The sequence below is a fragment of the Oryzias melastigma genome, linkage group LG14 (assembly GCF_002922805.2).
Source record: "Oryzias melastigma strain HK-1 linkage group LG14, ASM292280v2, whole genome shotgun sequence".
NCBI lineage: Eukaryota > Metazoa > Chordata > Actinopteri > Beloniformes > Adrianichthyidae > Oryzias > Oryzias melastigma.
In genome coordinates, this window is record NC_050525.1 from 29,425,590 (window position 1) to 29,443,321 (window position 17,732).

The 17,732-nt window shown below is 47.1% G+C and overlaps 1 protein-coding gene across 1 annotated transcript in view; it reads left to right on the forward strand.

The window, feature by feature from the left end:
- wwc1 (WW and C2 domain containing 1) overlaps positions 1–17,732 on the forward strand; it is a 29,350-nt gene that overhangs the window by 7,327 nt on the left and 4,291 nt on the right. The window contains exons 3-20 of the mRNA XM_024262378.2: positions 2,803–2,912; positions 2,995–3,198; positions 4,007–4,083; positions 5,764–5,843; positions 9,002–9,131; positions 10,127–10,273; positions 10,619–10,689; positions 10,777–11,022; positions 12,207–12,296; positions 12,835–13,424; positions 14,089–14,194; positions 14,531–14,701; positions 15,028–15,220; positions 15,301–15,429; positions 16,054–16,100; positions 16,369–16,537; positions 16,633–16,797; positions 16,870–16,962. Of these exons, the coding sequence (XP_024118146.1) occupies positions 2,803–2,912; positions 2,995–3,198; positions 4,007–4,083; positions 5,764–5,843; positions 9,002–9,131; positions 10,127–10,273; positions 10,619–10,689; positions 10,777–11,022; positions 12,207–12,296; positions 12,835–13,424; positions 14,089–14,194; positions 14,531–14,701; positions 15,028–15,220; positions 15,301–15,429; positions 16,054–16,100; positions 16,369–16,537; positions 16,633–16,797; positions 16,870–16,962 (2,818 nt within the window). The remainder of the gene's footprint in view (positions 1–2,802; positions 2,913–2,994; positions 3,199–4,006; positions 4,084–5,763; positions 5,844–9,001; positions 9,132–10,126; positions 10,274–10,618; positions 10,690–10,776; positions 11,023–12,206; positions 12,297–12,834; positions 13,425–14,088; positions 14,195–14,530; positions 14,702–15,027; positions 15,221–15,300; positions 15,430–16,053; positions 16,101–16,368; positions 16,538–16,632; positions 16,798–16,869; positions 16,963–17,732) is intronic.

A 17,732-nucleotide genomic window follows, 5' to 3' on the forward strand; every position in this document is an offset into this window, starting at 1 on the left:
CACGTATCATCGCTCAGACGGCCTTTCAATTTTTAAACAGCGTTTGCTGCTTTCTCTCCTTTCACCTCATGATTTCCAACCCGCAGCAGAAGCTGGGAGGAAGAAAACATCAACATAGAATTCTGATTCCACTCGGAATAAACCTGAACACCTTTATGTGTGAAGCTGGAGATGTGACGGCGAGTTTGTCTGAAGGTCATGTTGTAGCGAGCGGGTGGGGAGGATGCTTCCTTAAAACCCTCGTCTGCCCCGTTCACACCTCGACACACAAAAACGGTTTCTGCTGAGAAACCATGGAGCAGTCATCATAGAAGAGGGCGGAGCCAAACCTGTGAGGAGGTAAACAATGTCACACAGCAGCCCAGGACCAGATGCTTTGAATTCCTGCAGCCGTCAGGTGCAGCCCCTCCCATCACTGTCCCACTCCAGGAATGCAGAAGGACAGCTCACCTTTGTTACCTGCAGGCTGTTGTGTTGTTTTCCTCTGACTTTTGGCATTTCCATGCACCTGTGGAGGCTCTCAGTGTGTTTTGTGGGACATGTGGACGGCGGAGAGCGTTGACAGGCTCCCAGCAGAAGAAACAAAGTGCATTCAAAGTGGCTGTAAATGCCTCCACGTATCCGCCTGGTGACGCATTTCAGGCACGCCGTCAGGCAGAAGGAATGTGGTCGTCCCGATAGCAGAGCTGTAATGTGCAGAAGGCGGGCTGCTTTATCCTCGTGTCGCCTTTTATTCAGACCATGATGGATGAGGCGGCTCTGCTGTTGGACATGGAAGCTCTGGAAGTCTGTTTGAGGAATTAGTGATCTGTGAACGGTTCCTACTCTGACTCATGGTTTAGCTATTCACCCCCCCACCTACTGAGTCTGATGTTGGGTTAATGTACAAATGGTCGTGTTTCACCACAGAAGCAGCTTCACATTTCTCCAGCATAGAAACGTTTCATTTGAGAGAATTCTGAGCATGACGATGCAGCTGAAACGGCTGCGGCGGCTGCAGCAGTTGAGGCAGCTGCAGCATCGGCTCCAACATCTGTTGGCTGAACTGAGAGACCTTCAGCCTCCTCTTCTATTCCAGTTAGTTTGTCTGAGTGACCCACAGAGGAGCGGCACCTCTGCTCCGTATGGTTGCAGTGTGCCGTGCAGGACCGTTCACTCTGACTGATGTTTCATCTGAAAACGCTGTTTCTCCTCCTCGTCTTCTCTATTACACATCAGGATGTGATTCTTTCACTTGAGCAGGGATGTTCTCCTGTTCCTGTTGGATCTGATCCTGCTTGGTTCTCGATCTGCTGACACAGTTTTCTTCATCAGAACTCTGGGAAGATTTTATTTTTGATTAATTTGATTGATTGATTTGTTTTGTTTCAAGCATAAATTGCAGACAATACAAGACAAAAAAATCACAGGTTTATCAAACTCATTACAGAAATAATAAATTGAAATTTTTTACAAAGAACAAAGATGGACTTAAGTCACAGTTGATATTTTAAATTTAGTGATTATTAACTAAAGTCAAGTAGAGTTTGATTGCTTGGAAAGGGGTGGGAAAAGGTGAACTTATACAATCCCACTCATACAGAAGCCGAAAACGGCCTGCCCTACATTCTTTTCTGATTGTTTTCTCGTGGTAATGAGATGATCAATAGCAAAGAAGGAAGCGTCTCGCATTGAGGTGCAGAGACTTCATCTGTTTTAAGTCTATTTATTTTGTGGTTAACAAGAGAACCAGCAGAAGAACACTCCACAAGTCTATTTTCCTTTATTATTTTAATAGTGGGTCTACCTCCTCAAACGCCTTCAATCCGTCTCATGCACCAGCCCTCCTCCCTTTATTTCTCCCTAACCTCCAAACAGGTTGATTGACAGATCACAGAGCTGACGAGAATCTGTGCCTGATGCGTTCAATAAACTCTGGACATTAGCAGACCCCAACAGTCACTCGGCCCAACTCAATTCACTACTATGCTTTTGTCATTTTTATACAATCCTCAGGAAAACAAAACACTATTTAATCAATCGATTATATATGGATCAGTGCTGATATTCAACGTTTTCTCTGATAAACTGCTTTGTTTTGCTTTGTTTCTCCGGAGGTCAGTGAACGCACCATGCAGACACGCTCTGCAGACCGGAATTCTGTCAATCTGTCGATGTTTGTTTGGGGTTTTTGGGGAAATTAAGGGAGGGGCTGGTGCATGAGACTGAATTAAGACGTTTAAAGAGCATAGATCCACTAATAAATAAAAATGGACTAAGAAGAACTTTTGTGGAGTGTTTTCAGACAGGTGAGGTCTCGGTGTCTCTGAAAGGAAGATGGGGACGCTTCATTCTCCGTTCTTGATTATCTCGTTATAACAAGAAAACAATAAAAAAAGTAGGGCAGGCTGTCTCTGGCTTCCGTACACTCCTACATAGTTACTTCATTTTATAGTTTTGCAAAGTTTTCATAATCCAATAATCTGATTTAAGTTTTAGATGAATGTAAATATTATCAATACAGCAAACATCTGTTTGTCCTCCTGTCAGCTGTTATGGCTCCGCCTCTTTTTTGACCACTGATCCAGACCATGTTTGGATCCTGGCGGTGCTGACGGGTCTCAGGAGTGTTTGTCATTAGCGCCTCGTTTGGACCATGAAGAAGAACCATAGCAGATTTGTGAGAGAAGAGTCCACCAATGATCTGGATCATAAACTTCTCAGAGATGACAGAACCAGGAAGCGGGTCTCTGGTGTTCACACGGATCATTGGCGGATCAGAGAAGTCCAGACGTGTCAGCTTTGCTGTGTTTGTCTCTCCAGGCAGACGAAGCCTCTGTCGTTTGCTGACTGCATCGGAGATGAGCTGCCGGTGGGCTGGGAGGAGGCGTACGACCCCGTCATCGGGCCGTACTATGTTGACCACAACACCAGTGAGTTCTGCTGCGGTTCTGCCCTCCTCAGACGTTTACGTCCTGATGTCCAGCAGCTCTAACGTGTCCCCCCCCTCCACAGAAAGCACCCAGCTGGAGGACCCGCGGGTGCAGTGGCAGCGGGAGCAGGAGGCCATGCTCCGGGACTACCTGTCCGTGGCCCGCGACGCCCTCAGCACCCAGAAGGAGATCTACCAGGTGAAGGAGCAGCGGCTGCAGCTGGCACAGCAGGAGTACCTGCAGCTGAACGAGGCGTGGAGGGACAAGTCCACGTCGCAGACGAGCCGTGAGTCCGATTCCTCCGCTAGAAGTCCTTCCATCGGAGGCTTGCTGGCATAAGATGAACGACAAACGCAGATGGAGAAGTTCCCCCGTCTGAGCAGATCTCTGATGAACTAGAGAACGCTCTTGAGTCATTTTCCAGTCGTCTTGTTTTGGATCTGGTTGTTTAGTTCTTGGTTGGAGCTGAACATCAGATGAACATTTAATGGAATGTAGGTCACTGACAGACACTTGGATTCTGGAGATCTTTATTGGATCTTTAACTAGGACCGTTAACTGTAACGCATGAATTAACTTGTTAGTATTTATTAACGCAAATGAATTACATTTTGCCAAGCAACCGTCTTCCTCTTTGCATCAGACGGTTCAGGCGTCCACAGCGTGCGTTAATTTCTGATTATGCACACCTCGAAGAGCGTTATCCCACTTATGATATGGTCACTGACAAAAGAAATAAATATCCAATCAATTTTTAGTACTTTATTCGTGTTATTTTTTTCAGTTTAGATCACTTTTTTTTTTTTTTTACAAAAAAGTGGACTATTTGGTAGGTATTGCAGTCAGTCGTCACGGTAACGCGGGACTGAATCGACACAGACTTGGACTAAAACGGGAATAGAAAGCGATAAAAAATGCACTAATTTCAAAAATCTTTTGGAAATACGAGATCTCCTGCAGTTTGAGCGTGAGCGACCCACAGAACCTCCTGGCGGACGCTGCTGTGGTTCTGTTGATGTTGGAGACGTGAGGATGAGGAGGAAAACTCTTCTCCTTCGTGTTTGTGGTTTCCTGATCCCTGTTTTCTTCTGCAGTCAATTCCAGGTCGTCGTCTTCCAGCAAATATGACCCGGACATCCTGAAAGCAGAGATCGCCACGGCCAAAAGCCGGGTAAGAATCGCCGCTTTCTCCAATGGTGTCGGTCCAAACTCTGGTTCAGGTTTGGTTCTGTTTGGGTTTTGGTGTTAAATTCACATCAAATCTGCCTGATCAAACTGTTTCACAAATGAAACGTCTGGAAACCTTGATGTTCTGCAGTTCCTCTGTTCTGTATGTGACTGTATATCAGGTTATGTTCATGTGTATCCTGGAACTTTAACCAGTTTTGTTTGGTAATGAACCAGCTAGATCTGCACAATAAATGAACCTGTACATCCATCACAAAAGAAGGTGAGACTCTGATATAATGGATACTTTGGTTACACACATGCTAAAATAAACATATGGCAGCTTGAAGTATTCAACAAATGAATTAGAGCCCTTCATGCATTTGACCAATCGGATGGATCGGTTTTATGTTAGAGGCTCTCCTCCTGTGTAGATATTGGTCATTTCTATTGTAAATAGAACAGAAATACAAACATATTTGGAAAGTTTCTTTTGGCAGAAAAGTGTTAGAGAGGAAACAGAAGAAGAAGAATAAATCTGCATCTAACAGACAAAAATCAAAAGTCTTTACTCTATGTATGGGTTTATTCACACAGACCACAACAATAATTCAGAGTTCTGTCTAATGTTACAAGAATGTTGCTAATAAAGTTATTCAGACAGTGAATTCATGCTTATTATATTTAGAAAATACCAGTTTTAGTGAACCCTTCTTGTTTTGTATTTATCTGTCGCCTTAAAAGTCAAACGAGGATGAAGTTTGGAGTCTGATTTATTTTTTTAGCTTACACTCTGACGGTTATGAGTTTAAATCTAATCTATCATTTTATTGGTTCCTACTGTAAATCTGGTTAACAAATATAGCAGCTCCATATTGTTTTACAGAGGATGGAGAGAAACTTTACCCTTAATGGTTAAGAGAAACGTCCCTTCAGGTTCTTACAGACCCGTCAAGATGGTCCGACATTAAACCTGTCCGTGGCGTGAAAAAGATGGAAGTTTCACCTTCAGGAATGCAGGACGTCCAGCTTGAGCCTCCAGCTTTCTGATCTCTACAGTTGTGTTAGATAATCTCAAGCACTAGCTGACCAGCTGAAGACGAGCAGTTTGGACTGCTAGTCCGGCCTCTTATTGAGATCACTAATCACTATTGTACTCCTTGTGCTCCTCGTCTTCTCCAGGAGAACCTGCATGGTGGAGACTTTAATCTCCGTGTGATCCACCGGGTTCTGAAGGGTTTCATTTGGAAGTTAATGTCTCTTAAAGTCCCACTTCGATCATTTTCTGATCTGTTTTCAAAGCGTTCCCAGAGGTCTTTGTCGTTTTCTAGGACATAGTTTCTGCAGAGCAGCAGGAGTTCAGTAGAAATTCATCTCTGAGTTGTGGGCGGAGCTCTTGGCAGGGAGTAAGCTTGTGCCAATTTCCCATAATTCCTTTGTTTAGACCTCTCCTGCAAGCTTACAGCCCCTCACATCCCCAACCTAACATTAGCGGTATAACAAAAATGGAAAATAATATAATTTCTATCCAGCCGTCCAGTTCTGATCCAGATTCCAGCTCAGACGAGGGAAACAAAGACGTTCATGGATCTATTTGTCTGCATCAGGGAGTTTGGGGTTTTTACATGACATCTACAAGCTTTTCTGAAAGGTGACGGTTCGTCTTTGTCCTGCTTTCTCTCAGGTGAACAAGCTGAAGTGGGACCTGGCCTGCATGAAGCAGGAGCTGCAGTTCAAAGAACAAGGCTTTGAGACCCTGAAGGAGTAAGTCGTACCCCCTGCAGCCTCCCCGGTCTGACTTCTTCATGTGTGAGCTTGTGTTGACAGCTGGAAGTCGTCCAGCATCCTTCATTCTAGTGCTTGCTGAGACGCGCAGTGACAGGTCGCTTTGTTGACTCTGCGTTTTTGGCGTCAACCAGAGCTGAGTGTGATTCGTGATAAAAATCAGCTTTAGTGTGACAAAGAAAGTAACTGCTAACCTGTGGGTCTGAAAGACGGATTTCTGATGGCGTTGTGACCATCATCTGGTCTGCATCCTCCCCTCTGACCTGTCACTTCTCTGTTTAATTTGAATGTGATGGTGCAGAGACGACGGCGTTTGTGTGTTCAAGGTCTTGTTTGTTGGAGCTCCTGTTGTGAAAGTGCAGCCGAGCTGCAGGTGAACCGCTGCTTATCGCTGCAGTTATTGCTTCATAAATGTCACACATTCCAGCCCACATAAAACGCTGCCATAAACAAATCACCGCCGTGCAGATTACAGGAGAAACTCTGCACCATCTGACCCTGCTCGTCATTCTGAACTCAACCAGGGGGTTCCCTTCTCCCGTCTGCTCAAATCCTAAAGTATGCAGATGATTCTGTTATTTATGTTCATGGAGGAAAGCTGTTTCAATTGTCTATATCATTAGTGCGGTCTTCAGCTGCTTCAAGTCCTCTATTCTGTGCGTCCAAACAAGAAATGCTTAAATAGAAACACTACATAATAAAGGGATTAAACAAAGAAAAACCACAACTCTGTAAAAGTTCTGCTTTTATCCCATTTTTCTGTGGATGGAAACTCATTGAGAAGCCTAACCTACAGAAGACGTCTTAGTTCCACTAAACCATAAAACACATTGTGACTGTGGGAGCAAAGCAAACAGACTAAAGTAGTTTTTATGTCTTCTGTGACGAGATGTTTAGGGGAATTATGTTGTTTGCTGTTTGGTTTATGTTGTTTTAGAAAGAAAAGTTTGGCTCCAGAGTCTTCTAAACTGTGATCTGGACCACTTTAGTGAGCCAACCTCGGTCTCTGGACTTGGACGGATCGTTGACAGATCTGTTGAGCGTTGACCTTGAAGTCTTCAGGGAATCCTCTTCATCCAAGCTTGAAAGTTGAGGTGGCTCTTTCAGGAGGACCATGAGCCAAAATAAACTTCGAAAAGTTCTCAGAAAAGGTGACAAAGTGCCGGAGAATTCCGAAACGAGTCCAGATCTGAATCCTGTAGAACATCTGTGAAGAGAGCTCCAAACAGCATTGAGGAGAAAGTATCCTTCAGATCTCAATGTTCTGGAGGTTTTTGCAGAAGAAGAACCCAGTAGAGTTCATAGTGCTGGGTTGATGAAATCGATTCATTGATTTGAATCGTTCTAATCTTAACAGATCAATAAGCGATTCCTAAAAATGGATTTAGCACATAAAGCTAAAGTCTGCTAGCTTGATGCTAACGTATAATAGGACAGCTACTATTAACACTCGATTGACTTAAACACTCATTGCTGACTGAAAGTCTTTATAATCTCACATGGATGAACTTTCTAATCTCTTTTAAGGAAATATTTTTAAAGTAACCATTTGTGGTCTAAAACACATTTTTTTCTTTTTGTTTCTTCTTCTTCTGGAATAAAGTGTAAGGCTATAGCCCGATCGCCACCTTGTGGCCAAACTGAAACGCCCTCCAGGAGAAGCAGAACAATGTTTACAATATTAATGATTTTTGTTAGAACTTCTCCTCTAGAGAATCCATGTAACACTGTATGATATTAACCTTCTCATTATTTCACTATAGCCATAACACCTGTGTGTGAAAGGGTCTGTGAAGCACTTTGGGCCTTCAAGGAAGGCAGAAAATCGCTGTACAAGTATACACCATTCAGTACATTTTACAGTAAGTGAACTGTGTCAGATTAATATAAATATATTCTAAACAAATAGTAGATTATTAATGTATTTCTAAACAAACGTGTATAAATGTGTAAACTCAAAATTGAATTGAATTGATCTAAAGAATCTGAAAAAATTAGAATCAAATCGATCCAGGTTCTTGTGAATCGAATCATTTCTGGAAATCCTAATCGGTACCCAGCACTAGGAGATCATGGTTACTGGAATCCACCGTTTTCTGTTATTTTACAGATACAAATGTAGTCCAGTTCTGTCTTTGGGTTGTTCCACTTTAACCAGAACATCAGCGATCAGAACCGTTTTTCAGAACTGCAGGGTCAATATTCTGTGTTTCTGTTTGTCAAGCATTTGAGTAAAAAACTGAAATATCCACACAAAGGTGCAGCTTTCCCTCAGAGTTTGTGAGTTTCCTTTGTGTTCTAAACGTTCATGTTTGGTTGTTGGTGGAGCTTCTTCTCCATCCGAGTGACGTGGAGGTTTGGTTGAGTTTTAGTGGATCTGCTCCTTCTGCTGTAAAGTTTGTTGTTGGGTTAGCTGTCACAGCTGAGCGCCTCCCCCCTCCCTCCCCACTTCCTCATTCAGTTTCTAACCTCTCATTCCTCTCGGCCTCCCTCCCTGAAGAATGTGGGGGAACCGGTTGTGCTGCTGCGCCGTGACCCAGTGATGTTCTCAGAGCTGCGCCTCTGTTGACCTGCAGTGTCTGTGGCTCTGAAGAAACGCAGCTTTTAGGATTAGCAGCCAGACAAAGCTGTGAAAGTGTGAAAAGTCAGACAACGCAGAGGAACCAGAAAAACGGAGACGTTCCCTTCAGTAGCTGCTCCTGTTTCTGCACGTTCAAGAACGTCTGTTAAGGAGTCGGCTTCAAACCCAGTATTTGTTTGGAGTCAAATTGTCTTCGAGGAAACATCTCAGTGAAACGTGTCAACCTTAAAGGAGCCATTAAGCTCCTCCTCTGATAAAAGGACTAAAGATCTTAAAATTAAAAAGCTGCAGGTTCCTGTAAAAACATCAAAACATCTTTCTTTTCTTTTATTTTAATTAGAATTTTGTGGAGTTTAGTTATTAGAACTTCCAAAGAGTCTGACCAGAATTCACCATTTATTCTTATACTAATGACAGTTTTTGTTCCCTGTATGAATAAAGATACTTGTCGGAGTGGCGCCCCCTGCTGGACTGTGATGCCTTTAGTTCAATCAGTGTGGCAGCTGTCTGTGGAGACGTTAGCAAAGCTCTGATGGACGTTTCTCTTCTTCTGCAGGATCGACCAGAAGGTGTCCAGCAGCTCGTGCGGCTACAAGCTCCAGGAGACGCAGGCCATCCTCAGCGAGGTGCGCTCCATCCGAGACGCCATCAGCTCCGGGGAGAAGGAGAAGCAGGAGCTCATGCAGGTTTGTGCTTCACCCAGTGAACAGCAGGAGGCGCTGCAGTGTTCCGCCTTTTCCTCCTGGCTCCTGTCGGCTTCGTGCTGTGGTTGTTCAGGTGTTTGCTTCTTTTTTTATGCGTTTCTTACGCCTTTCATAGTGAACTCTATCCATAAATGTGATCATAAATTACCTTTGGCACACTTTTAAAGCTTAGCTACATGCTAGCTGTTTTGGCTAACATAAGTTTTTTAATTAAGAATTGTTTTCTTCACTCTGTTCCAGTTGTTCAAGCCCAAGTATGTTTAATGTATGTTTTCTTGTAAAAAGAAAAAAAAGGCATGAACAATAAACCTTATATATAAAAAGATATTTCAGCTGGCTTTCAGCTTCAGCATTTTTAGCTGTCCATCTCAGCATCTTCAGCGGCCAAATTCAGCTTACAGCATTCACACCTCACAGTTAATACTATATATCTAGTTTTTAGTCAGTTTAAAGCTAATTATGGTTTAGATGTGTGCTTTACATTCAGTTGGTGAATGACCCGATTGGTCGACTATCCAAAATAATCGGTTGTGGCAGCTCTATTATGAAGCATTCATTCTTCATCAGTGTGGTCTGATGCTCACCTGAAACAATTAGCATCAATCTGACCTCAAAACTACTGAATCCAATTCTTTCTGAAGATTGCACTTCATGTTTGCAGTTTTCTTAGTAAATGTTGGAACTTCTTTTCCTGCTGGTTTTCATGGAGCCATGGTAACCAGATCAGCAGCTATGAGTCATGTCAGAGAGTCTTCAGGAAAAAAATGAGGCGAGTGAAGCAGCTGGGCTTCATAGATGCTTCAGAAGCTTCACTTCTGAACTTAAGTAGAGCATGAGAGGAAACTGAGCAGAAGACCAACTTAGAGGTCAGGAAGGTTGGGTTTTTGTTCTGGTCAACCCTGGTTGGTTCATGAAGCATCACATAAAACATAACATGAAAGAATAGAACAGAAACGACTCAAACATCTCTCTTTCAGAAACTGGCCGTGCTGAAGGACGGCTTTGAGCTGGACTCGGGCTCCCAGCAGGAGCTGTGGAGCAGCGGCCCCACCACCCCCAGCCTCCAGACCCCCATCCCTCGCCTGTACTCTGACGCCGGCTCCCAGACCGACATCCCCGCGGAGGTGAGTCAGACGTTTCCAAAGTCCAAACCAGCAGCAGCAACCAGGACAGTTCAGACCAAACCAGAGTGAATCCACTTCAGTCTCTGAAATCTAAACAGAAGAAGAGGTTTTAGTGTCCTGCAGTCCGGTCCATCGAACTGAATCCACTCCAGGTTTTAGTGCTGTTAAAACCCAAACAGGTGAAGTGAATCCTCCAGAGGAGATGATGTTCTGAGGTCACCTACCTCACCAGCTTCAGGTTTTCCTGCTGAGCTGCGTGAAGGAAACGCTGACTCAGGTTTTCTGCTGCGATGTCCGAAATGATCAAAGAGCGTTCTTCATGTTCTCTGTATGTTTCTCCTGAAGCTGACGACGGGCAGCAACAAGCTGGCCGAGAAGGTCCGACTGAGCCTGAAGTACGAGGAGACCAAGAGACGGTAGACGCTGCTTTCACCAAATCCACACCGTCTGATCACTTCCTGTCGGTCCCTTCATCACGTCTGTCCGTTCTTCTTTCCTCTCAGGATCGCCAACATCGAGGTGCAGATCGCTAAACTGGACAGTGAGGCGTGGCCGGGTCTGCTGGACCCGGAGCGAGACCGCCTCATCCTCATCAACGAGAAGGAGGAGCTTCTGAAGGAGCTGCAGTACGTCAGCCCCCGCCAGCGCCTGGAGCCCAACGATGCGGAGAAGCTGGAGACGGAGAAGAAGCGTCTGGAGAAGGACCTGCAAGCGGCCAGAGAAAACCAGAGCAAAGCGCTGACCGAGAGGTGAGCACCACCACCACAGCAGGTTAGGACCAACACCTGCTCTGAAACCAGCGAGCAGACGCTCAGATTTCAACCATCAGCCTCCACGACTTCAGGTCAATCCACTCTGAAAGGTCAAGATCAGGTCATCGAGGTCTGGAGCTTTTTATTAGATCTGAGGGACGTGGACAGCAGGAAAATGTCTGGACTTCTTCACCGGGGGAGGGACTCGGCCCTGACGTGGGGAGGACTCGGCCCTGACGTGGGGAGGACTCGGCCCTGACGTGGGGAGGACTCGGCCCCGACGTGGGGAGGGACTCGGCCCCGACGGGGGGAGGGACTTGGCCCCGATGTTGGGAGGGACTCAGCTCTGAAGCGGGGAGGGACTCGGCACTGACCTGAGCGGTGACATCTCACCTCTCTCTGATGGCCTCAGACGTGGAGGTTCTGCTCCTCCATCTTCCAGCTGCAGACTCGGACTGGTTCCTTCAGTCCAAGTTGAGCTGAAGTTTGGACAGTCTGGATGAAAAGCTTCAGATCTCCAGGACATATCCTGGAAAAAGCAGGACCGCCGTTGAGATTGCTGCTGCTTGAATGAGGAGTTGGTGTTTTTGAATCCTAAGCATCATCAGAAGCTAAGAAGGAATCGTCAGACTGAAGATGCTGGACTGATCCAGTCAGACGCTCCTGAACGCAGCTCCACAGCCCTGGAGTTCTGCTGCAGCGGCATGGACTCTGTTTGAGGTTTGCTGCTTCAGAGTGATGATGATGACCTTCACAGAGGAACTGGCAGCAGACAGGAGCTGCTTTAAGACTCTGGCTACGCCTCCATCCTCCCTGATGTGCCCCCCCCCTCCTAACAGACGTCCCGTTGTTCGGTCTGCAGGTCAGGCTCCACCTGAGCTCGGCCTCTTTGTGCTCCATCTCCTGTTCCTGTAAACTGAGAGGCCGCTCTCAGCGAGGCTGTTGTCCTCCACAGACACGGGTCTGAACTGGGGTCTGGTTCTGGTCCATCAGAGTTCTGCAGAAACAGGAGGAAGCGTCATGAAGTGCAGGATGTCATGAGGTTTCTGTTCAACAGTGACGGGTTACAGGGGGTCCGTGGGGGTGCCTTCACCTTCCCCTCAACAGTCGTGTACGTAAACACGTGGTGGGCGTGGCTGCAGCAGGACCGCGTCCTCAGGCTCCTCCTCCTGTCGTTTCAGGCTTCGGCTCCACTGCAGGAGGAGCAAGCTGGTCCGAGAGCTGGAGGAGATGGTCCGGTTGGCCACGTCACTGCACATGCAGCTGAAGAGGTCGGTTCCACATCAGCTACACTCATTCAGAACATGCAGAACATGCAGAACATTCAGAACATTCATAACATTCAGGACATTCAGAACAATCAGAACATTCAGAACATTCAGAACATTCAGAACATAGAACAGCCGGAACATTCAGAACACAGAACATTCAGAACATTCAGAACATAGAACAGCCAGAACATTCAGAACATAGAACGGCCAGAACATTCAGAACAATCAGAACAATCAGAACATAGAACAATCAGAACATTCAGAACCATCAGAACATTCAGAACACAGAACATTCAAAACATTCAAAACATTCAGAACATTCAGAACATTCAGAGCCTAGAACATTCAGAACCATCAGAACAATCAGAACATTCAGAACCATCAGAACATAGAACATTCAGAACAGCCAGAACATTCAGAACCAAACGACTGGATACTGTTTGTCGGTGTAAACACACAGAAGCTGATCTGCAGGTTTAAACCCATCACAGAGCTGAAGGGGTTAAACTGTCCCAATAACCTCCCCTCTGCCCCCCAGCCTGTCGGACAGCACCCTCTCCTGTTCGTCCAGCAGCAGCCGGGGCTCCCTCACGTCCAGCCGCGGCTCTTTGGCCACCACTTCCAGCTTAGGCTCCGCCTCTTCGCTCAGCTTCACCGACATCTACCTGGAGCAGCCGGAGCTGGCCGACCCGGACCTCCGGAACAAACTGGACACCCTCCTGCAGGAAGGAGGTCAACTGGGCTACCGGCCCTCCAGCTCCATCACCACCATCCACGAGCACGAGGTGGTGACGGGCTGCGGGGGGCGGGGCCAGGGAAGGGCTCAGGGCAAAGCCGACGCAGAAGGTTCTGGTCCCGGCGTCGGAGCTGAGGCCTCCAGGATCCAGGCGCTCCGGCTGGAGGAGACCCCTCACTCCATGAGCTCCTTGTCTCCGCGCTCGTCTCTGTCCTCGCTCTCCCCGCCCTGCTCGCCGCTGGTCTCGGACACTCACTTCCTGCCGGGCGACACCTTTGCAAGCCAGATGGGGTCCGGTGGGTCGGGCCTGGACCTTCACAGCAGGCTGGCGGAGCTGGAGCTGGACTCGGAGGAGAAGCTGAACCACAACGTTCTGAGCGACGGGGCAAAAGGTGAGCAGCTGATGCTGAGTCGGCACGCAGTAACCATGGCAACAGCTTTACAGGAAACTGAATGGAAACGACATCCCCCACTAGAAAACTGTTTCCTTTGTTTCCTGGTGGACGGATGTTTAGGGGGAGGAGCCACAAAAGGAGGTTTGATGGAGGGGAGGCGTTTCTCAGCAAAACATCAATCAGTCTGTGCTTGGGGGCGTGGCCTTGGGATATGACCAATCAGAACAAAGTGATTTTCTGGATCACACAAAACTCCTCAGCTCAGGTGTCTGAATCAGACAGTTCCTCTCTGGAGGGACAACAAGACGATTCCTTCAGACGGTCGAGCTCAAACCGCCGACACAGGAAACCCTCCGGCGGGAACGCGGCGGCATCAGAAACGTGATGCTGCAGGTGAAACCTGACAGCAGGTGGGAGTGAGGCGGGGGGGCTGTTGCTGTGGAGCCGGAGTGAAAGCGGCTGCAGATGAAAGGTGAAAGGTGGACGTGGCGTCTGGTTTCCTCCTGGCTCGCCGTCTCCGTCACCAGAACTTTCTCTGAGAACGTCGCTCTGATGAAGCGGCAGAGCAGTTTAGTTTAAGCAAAAAATCATTTTTACTGAAGTGTTTTGTGACGAATAAAAAGGGAGAATCTGATAACCCCTTTCTTCTTCTTTTTAACAGCTCGACAGCTTCAAGGGGCGGGGCCAAAGAAGACGGGCGTGACCTCTGCGGTATCAGACGAGTCCGTCGCCGGGGACAGCGGCGTTTACGAGCCGTCAGAGAGGAAGTACGATGAACTTCTGTTTCCAAAGATCCTGGAGGAGGAGAAACATTGTGACTGTCTTTTGTTTTCTTATTCTTGAGTTATTTCAGGCCAAACCTTTCATTTGTATCCAGAGAGAGAAACACTGACACCCAGTGGACAAAAGTAGAATTACGGCTCCAGAAAATGTAGATTTTACTTTGAAAGGTGTCAGTGGTATTTTAGGTTGACAGAGTTGTTCTGCGGTCGGTCACTGAAGCTCTGCCTCAGAGTTTCACCTGTTCAGAGTTTCAGCTGTTCTGCGTTTCAGCTGTTCTGCGTCTGTGCGTCCTCGTCCTCTAACTCCTGGTTTCCCTTCAGGCCCGGCCTGTCTGCAGAACTGTTCCACGGCTCGGAGGAGGACAGACTGGCGCCGGGCTGCTCTCAGGTGCAGCTCGGCTTCCGTTACGAGTCCAGAGAGCAGCGCTTCACCGTCTCCATCATGCAGCTGCTCAACTGCAGCGCCCTCTGTCTGCCGCCGGAGCAGAGAACGTAGGAACCCACACAGATCATTTCTGTAGAACTTCAGGAGGGCGACGGCAGCCCTCGCCGGGTCTTCTGACTCTCTCTGAAACCGTTTCATGTTGGCACTACGAGCTTTCAGTCGATCTCCATTGGAAGACGGTTGGAATGAGGAGCTGCATTTCTTTTTATTTAGAATATTAGGAAAAATCAAGCAATGAATCGCTGAGTCATCAGATTGTTCTTAATAACAGGAAACATGTAAACAGGAAGTGACCCTTGTAAACATCCTGAACATGCCGTGTGTGATGGCGTCCCCGATGCTCCTGCTGATGCTCGTCTTCCTGCCTCCTCAGGCACGTGCGCGTGGCGATGCTGCCGTGCACGCAGGCCACCCGCTGTCTCTTCCGAACGCGCAGCTGGCTGCCGCAGGACGTGGTGCTGCTCAACGAGGTGTTCGGCGTGCAGATTTCCCACAGTGCTTTGCGGCAGAAGACCCTGAGGGTTGATGTCTGCCACGTCAGCAAGTCGGGCCACGAGAAGTGTGTGGTCAGTACGGACACCGGCTGATGTCTGACGGTCGGTCTCCGTGCAGACGGCGCTCATGAACATTTCTGATCCTCATCCAGGCGGGAGCTCAGATCAGCATGGCTGATGTCAGCTGTGTGGAGGAGAGATGCACCCGATGCTTTAACCTGCTGAGCCATGTCCACAACACACCTGAGAGGGCCAACAAGGACGAGGACGGTTCTGCACAGGTACACCCCCCAGTGGACCGAGTCAGAATTACAGCTCTGCTGCTTCCTTTAGTTCAGGAGTCTGGAGCCGCAGGTGGCTCTTTCATCTCTTTCATCTCTTTCATCTCTTTCATCTCTTATCTCTTTATTCTCTTTCCTCTCTTTCATCTCATTTATCTCTTTCATCTCTTATCTCTTTTATCTCTTTCATCTCTTATCTCTTTCATCTCTTTCATCTCTTTCATCTCTTTTATCTCTTTCATCTCTTATCTCTTTCATCTCTTTATTCTCTTTCATCTCTCCATGGTGACTATCTAAAGAAAACAAATAAAGACAGCAAACTAAGACTACCAACCCCAAACTAAAATAACAAGATCCTCAGTGGAAGACTGCTGAGGACAAAGAGGAAAAAGAACAAAAAACTAAATAATACAAAAATAAAATAGCATTTTTTTTAAGTAAGGATTATTAATGAGCTTTTTTAAAATTCTATAATTATTATATTTTTATATATATATATATATACATATATATATACATGTTATTCTATATTTAATATTTTATTTTTCTTTCCTTGGGGTATCTGCTGATGGGGTATCTGCTAAAGGGCAGCAGCTTCACCTCCTCGTGTCGTTCTTGTTTCAGAGTGACGTTTGCATCAGTGCAGCAGCTAAAGATCCCGAGGACGAGTGGTGAGTCCTTCTTCTCTGCTGCCTCGTTTCCTCTCTAGACTCGTCGTTTGAGTCGAACGGCGTTCAGCAGATTTAATTAATTAAAACTAAACTGTGGAACAAGAAGGTTGGAATATTCAAATGTTCAAACTGTTCAGCTGCTTTAAGAAAGTCAGACTGGTTAGTAAAAAAAATCTTCATCTTTGAACAAATAAATGTTTTTTAAATGTCTATTTCAGCTTAAATCTAAATATTTGACATGTTTTAAATGATGTGACTCGTGTGTCAGGCACAGCGACCCTTTTGAGCCTGACATGTTTGAAACAAACTGCGTGGAGGGGGCGGGGCCTCCGGATGCAGAGGATGGAGCTGATCCATACAACAGCCAATGGGAGACGCAGGAAGAGGAGGAGAAGGTGAACCCACCCCCCCCTCCTTCAGGCGCCATGACAGAGAGGGTAACAGCTGTTTCTAGAAGCATGAATGTTTCCACATTTATCTTAGAACGTTTGTGTTTCTTCATCCAAAGTCTCACAAATGGGTTTCGCTGCAGGTCAATAAGGAGACGAGCACGGAGAACCCGATGGCGTCCCATTCCTGCTCCGTGGTTCGGCCCAAAGAGAGGCGGTCCGACGTCCAGAACCCCTTCATGAGGGGCCACACCATCATCCGCTCCAAGACCTTCTCTCCTGGACCTCAGAGCCAGTACATCTGCAGGGTACGTGCAGCTCCGGATGGCGCCGCAGACCCGGACCGCCGCGGTTCTTCACTGACGCTCATGTCCCTGCAGATCAACCGCAGCGACAGCGACAGCTCCACGCTCTCCAAGAAGTCTCCGTTTGTCAGGAACGCCTCAGAGAGACGCAGCATGCGCATGAAGAAGGTCTGTGGTTACGGGGGTTTGTCCGGGATCCAAGACGGCGTGTTCTGTCTAGATGCAACAGGACTCAGATTGTCTTGTTTTGATGGTGTTTGGTCACAAATTATTTTACTCTCATTAGTACTTTGAAGGACAGCTTGGAGCCAGCAAGGCCAGGTGCACCCATGTGGATCCCAAGAGGCAGAAAATGAGGACCCAGCTGGGGTTGGGCTAAAGTGGGTACTCAACGGGGAGGCTCGCTATGCTAGCCAGGCGCCCCGTGGACAGTGGCGCTTGCTAGCTCGCTACAGCGGAGCTCGCTAGCTCAATACAACGGAGGTCGCTAAAGAGAAGCTCGCTAGCATGCTACAATGAGAGTCGCTAAAGAGAAGCTCGCTAGCATGCTACAGTGAGGCTTGCTAGCTCGCTACAGCGGAGCTCGCTAGCATGCTACAGTGAGAGTCGCTAAAGAGGAGCTCGCTGGCATGCTACAGTGAAGCTTGCTAGCTCGATGCAAGTAAAGTTGCTAGCTCGCTACAGCGGAGCTAGCTAGCACGCTACGCTGTCCACCGGGTGGCCGGTTAGCTTAGCGAGCCTACCCACCGAGTGGACACTAAAGCCAGTGACAAACCCATTTTGGAGCCACATTTAAACCGCATGGATCCACCTGATATTGCTGACTGAGATCAGGTTCCTGAAATGAAACAGGAAGCTGGTTAAAAAAAAAAAAAAAACACAAACAACTAACAATCCTGCAGACCAACAGAAAAGGACACGACAATATTGAAATGATT